The sequence below is a fragment of the Cebus imitator genome, unplaced genomic scaffold (genome assembly GCF_001604975.1).
Source record: "Cebus imitator isolate Cc_AM_T3 unplaced genomic scaffold, Cebus_imitator-1.0 Scaffold527, whole genome shotgun sequence".
In the NCBI taxonomy this organism is placed as follows: Eukaryota; Metazoa; Chordata; class Mammalia; order Primates; family Cebidae; genus Cebus; species Cebus imitator.
The window spans coordinates 699,709-704,801 of NW_016107842.1; the positions used below are offsets into that span (position 1 = coordinate 699,709).

Genomic DNA, 5,093 nt, shown 5'->3' on the forward strand with positions numbered 1-5,093 from the left:
GAGGTCAGTCACAGGTGACGACACAAGGTGGTCTTCATCCAGTTGGTGGACGCTCAGTGGCCTGGGCCTGCTCCCAGTGCACAGGCGCACACGGCAGATTGCAGAGGGAAGGAGGGCAGGTGCCCACGGCCGGCAGGGGGCATGGCAGATGGGCGAGGAGAGCAGGGAAAAGCCCAGGGGTTGAGTGATGGGGTAAGTCAGAAGAAGGAACAACATTGTGCTAGGAGAGTTTTCTAGTAACTTTTCAAGTTTTCATTTAATTTTTTTTTAAAGCTACATTTGAAACAATAGATTAGGTCACCAAAAACTGCCTGTTCACCTCTGCCTACTGTAATGTGAGTAAATGGTTAGACCTATCCTCTCTTAAGTTTTTCCAAGACTTAAAAGAGCTGCAGGTAGTAGGGAGAGTCAGGGCACTGTTCACACAAATCACTTCAAGAAAAAAAATCAGTAAATGTCTATTAGATCTCGAAACTTATATTCCTGTCTGTCTGGAACTTGGCAACCTTTGACCAACAACTAACTCCCCATTCCTTCCCTCTCTCCCCGCCTCCCCTACTTCCCAGCCTCTGGTAAGCAGCAGGGTAAATACGGTCAGTAACACTGTATTGTATATTTCAAAATGAGTAAGAGTACATTTGAAATGTCTCACCATAAAAGTCATAGGTAAACAAGGCAATGGATAAGTTAATTAACGTGATGTAATCATCCCACATTGGATACATATTTCAAAATACCACATTGCATCCCAAGAATGTATACACTTACGATTTGTCAATTAAACATACTTTTTAAAAATGTTAAGTGACTTTTAAAAAGCTTATTAGAAGTACAAAATGCAAGCCATTCACAAGCATATAGGTCAAATTCTGCTTGTGAGGGGCTTCTGTGCAGTGGTGAGGCTTTGTGGAAGGATGTCTAAAGCAGCACTGAAGTCGGGAGACGTTGTCACAGCCTTCGCAAAGTTGGGCGATGCTCCAGGTCCTGGCCTGCCGTGGGGCGCAGGCGCAAATACAGGTTTGGGAGGCGGGGCCGGCGCCCACGTGGCGGGGAGGGGAGGGGCGCGGAGGGGGGAAGGGGGCGGAGCAGGTCTCGCGAGGCCGCGCCCCGGCTCGCGCGGGCGTAGTGCACGCGGTTGTGGCCGCCTGGCGGCGGGAGAAGCCACACTCGCGCCAACGGACGTGTTTCTGCGCTCGCGTGGTCATGGAGGCGCTGCCACTGCTAGCTGCGACAACTCCGGCCCATGGCCGGCAATTAAGGCTGCTTCTGCTGCCGCTACTGCTGTTCCTGCTGCCTGCTGGAGCTGTGCAGGGCTTGGAGACAGAGGAGAGGCCCCGGAACCGCGAAGAGGAGTGCCACTTCTACGCGGGTGGACAAGTGTACCCGGGGGAGGCATCCCGGGTGTCAGTCGCAGACCACTCCCTGCACCTAAGCAAAGCCAAGAGTAGGTGGTGTCCCGTCAAGCGGGGGAGGGGAGGGGAGACTCCCGAGTATTCTGGTTACACCGCGGGAGCCTGGGCTTGGGCGGCACCCCCTGGGCTGCCTCCGGGCCCTGGGCTGGCCTGGTACTCTCCTAGGAGGGCGGGGAAGGGATTAAAGGGTAGTTCTAGCTGTGAAGAAAGGGATGGTTTCCACTGATCAGATTTTAGAAGAGGTAGTGGTTACCCCAAAAGCCGCAGCTGAGGGAAAGTGGGTGGCCCTAGTCCCGGGTTTGCATCGAGGATGTTGTGCAAACTGAAACAGTTCCTGAAACATCTCAAAGTGCATGCAGCACATCCCGTCTCTTTCGGGTACTATTTCAGTGAATGAAGGAAGACACTGATGGGTTGAATAATGATTCACAGAAAGTTTGATTAAACAAAAGTTGCTAAACACAGTGCTCGGGAGGTCAAATGTTTCGGTTGTTTGTTTGCATCTTAAAAAGATTATTAGTAAAAGCGACCTTCCCCAAAGCCTGTGTAGTTAATGGATATTCTTTACATTTCTCAGATAGGAAGAACCAATTACAGAGTGTACTTCTGAGGGAAATGGGGCAAAAGGAGGTTAGAAGTAATGCATTTGGGTTGATGGTAAACCTCGTGGCAAATTTGTGTCCTGCCAATTTGGTTTTTGATTATTTGCATTTCAGTCCAATGTACAAAATGACACGTCACTTTCAGGAATGACACGTCAGACGAAGCAGATACTGTGAAAGCTGTGGCCTGCTACATCTGGATGTTAAAATTAACCAAAAACAGGCGAACAGTGGCAATAGATAGAGGCTGTCTCTTGCTTGCTTTTCGGTAGCCTGCTTTTCCTACAGACCATTTGACATTCTGTAGGTGTGTAGTTGGCTTTTGTCGTTCAGTTACAGCATGTTCCATGCCAGTATTCAGTGAAAAAAGTAATGCTTCACAATTCTGAATCCCTAGAGTTAAATGGAATGTTGTTGTGACTTTGGATGGGGTGAAAGTGATAAATGAGAAAAACTGTTTTGTCCTCCTAAACATTTATAGTTATTACTTACTGAAAGTTAAATGAGAAAAACTGTTTTGTCCTCCTAAACATTTATAGTTATTACTTACTGAAAGTTAACTACTTTGAGATTTTTTTTTTTTTTTGAGACGGAGTCTTGCTCTGTCACCCAGGCTGGAGTGCAGTGGTGCAATCTCAGCTCACTCCCAGATTCAAGCAATAATTCTGCCTCAGCCTCCCAAGTAGCTGGGACTACAGGCGCAAGCTACCACACCCAGCTATTTTTTGTATTTTTAGTAGACACGGGGTTTCACCATATTGGCCAGGCTGGTCTCGAACTCCTGACCTCGTGATCTGCCCACCTCGGCCTCCCAAAGTGCTAGGATTACAGGCGTGAACCACCACACCCGGCCTACTTTGGGATTTTTAAGAAAACTGGTCTTAAAATTTAAAATCATAGTATTTCCAAGTCCCACTGGTTTTACTTGCCTGGGAAAGTATTTTAAATATATCAGCCAGTTAAGTGTTTAATTACATTACATGTATTTCCCTTAAGAAACAAATCCATTTCAAAGCTTTCCCTTTACCAGCAAAACTTAAAATTTTAGTTATTTAGTACATTTCTCTGTCACATGTAGTCTTATCTAGAATTAAAAATACCAAGACTTTTATTAGTAAAGACTATGGAGCCATTAAGTCCATATTTTCAAATAATTTTTGGTAATGTCAAAAACTGTTCATAATTAATTTACTGTTTCCTTTAAGGAGAAAAAAAAAAGGGGGAGGATGCAACATGGCAAGCTTGTGTTTAATAAAGAATGGAAAGGCCGGGCGTGGTGGCTCAAGCCTGTAATCCTAGCACTTTGGGAGGCCGAGGCGGGTGGATCACGAGGTCAAGAGATCGAGACCATCCTGGTCAACATGGTGAAACCCCGTCTCTACTAAAAAAAATACAAAAAATTAGCTGGGCATGGTGGTGCATGCCTGTAATCCCAGCTACTCAGGAGGCTGAGGCAGGAGAATTGCCTGAACCCAGGAGGCGGAGGTTGCGGTGAGCCGAGATCGCGCCATTGCACTCCAGCCTAGGTAACATGAGTGAAACTCCGTCTCAAAAAAAAAAAAAAAAAAAGAATGGAAAGGCGCAGTGGCTCACTCATAGAATCTCAGCACTTTGGGAGGCCAAGGCAGGCAGATGACCTGAGGTCAGGAGTTCAAGACCAGCCTGGCCAACATGGTGAAACCCTGTCTCTACTAAAAATACAAAATTAGCCAGGTGTGATGGTACATGCCTGTAATCCCAGCTATGGGGGTTTGAGGCATAAGAATCCCTTGAACCCGGGAGACAGAAGTTGCAGTGAGCCCAGATCACACCACTGCACTCCAGCCTGGGTGACACAGTAAGACTCTGTCTCAAAAATAAATAAATAAATAAAATCTAAAAAAATAAAAAAGACTGGAAGGACAGACATCAGAATGTTAACAGTAGTTAAGTTGATGGGAGTTATGGACAGAGGGGGTTTAAGTATTCTTTGTACTTTGCTGCATTTACCAGAATCTTCATGTTAATTACATAATTTATATTCAAGACAATTTTTGTTTTTTTAATAAATGCAAGGGGTTGCTTTGGGAATTCCACTTATAGATCTTAGCAAAGTAACTACCATTCTTCACCAAATATTTCCAAAATCAATTTTCAGAACAAAATTTTTTTTTCAAATACAGTTTTTCCAGTATGCTAAAATCATTAAGACATGTCATTGTAACAGATTGTTACAATTATTATAACCTCTCACTTGAGTAGCATTTTAAGTAATTTATTTAAACTTTATGTAATTGAAAACCCTTCGGCTGTCTATTTCTCCCTCCTGGCCTTTACCTAATCAGATCAGGATTATATATATGAGGTAGGCTGCTGGCTCAAGATAAGTAATCATATGTCATACATTAATTTTTCAGAAAAATTCATGTTGTCTGTATTTTGGAGTGACCATAAATGGTGGCTGTTACAGAAAAGTATAAGCCTTACTTTCTAGGAACCTTAGCCAAACTTGGAAGCAACTATTGACATCAATGTATGTAAGGGGTCTAAAAGTGTGAGTGCTATCTGAATGTGTTAACAGAGCATGAAAGTGCATTATTATCTAAGTGTGTTGGCTAAAATTGCTGTATGCGCTTACAAGAGAGCAGCATGAACCATTCAGTTTCCATTGGGTCACTTGAAACCTGTTCAAGGGAGTCTTCTTTCAGAGCCCTCTTGGAAAATGATCCCATGGTCTGCGATTTTATACTTCTAGCCTAACATATTTGTACATTCCCTCCTCGTTTTGTGTAGCCTCATCTGCAGCAGGTCCTCCGTGTGTATGTCAGAAGCTGGCCAAACTAAATTAGTACATCTGGAAAACTGCCATTAGAAAAAGGAAAATCTAATTATTTGAAATGTAGGAAGTTGACAACTTGAAGCGGAGCTATAGTGAAGTATCCAGGAGGGTTTAGTGCAGGGTGGAATTTAAGAGGTCTGTGAGCGGCCGGTCGTGGTGGCTCAAGCCTGTAATCCCAGCACTTTGGGAGGCCGAGGTGGGTGGATCACAAGGTCAAGAGATCGAGACCATCCTGGTCAACATGGTGAAATCCCGTCTCTA

General features: G+C 44.6%; 1 protein-coding gene across 2 annotated transcripts in view; it reads left to right on the forward strand.

Annotated features, from left to right (window-relative positions):
- Positions 1-1,089: 1,089 nt before the first annotated feature.
- PRDX4 (peroxiredoxin 4) overlaps positions 1,090-5,093 on the forward strand; it is a 19,154-nt gene continuing 15,150 nt past the window's right edge. For both annotated transcript variants that reach the window (XM_017514572.2, XM_017514573.2), the window contains exon 1: positions 1,090-1,444. In XM_017514572.2, the coding sequence (XP_017370061.1) occupies positions 1,204-1,444 (241 nt within the window). In that variant the 5' untranslated portion in view covers positions 1,090-1,203. The remainder of the gene's footprint in view (positions 1,445-5,093) is intronic.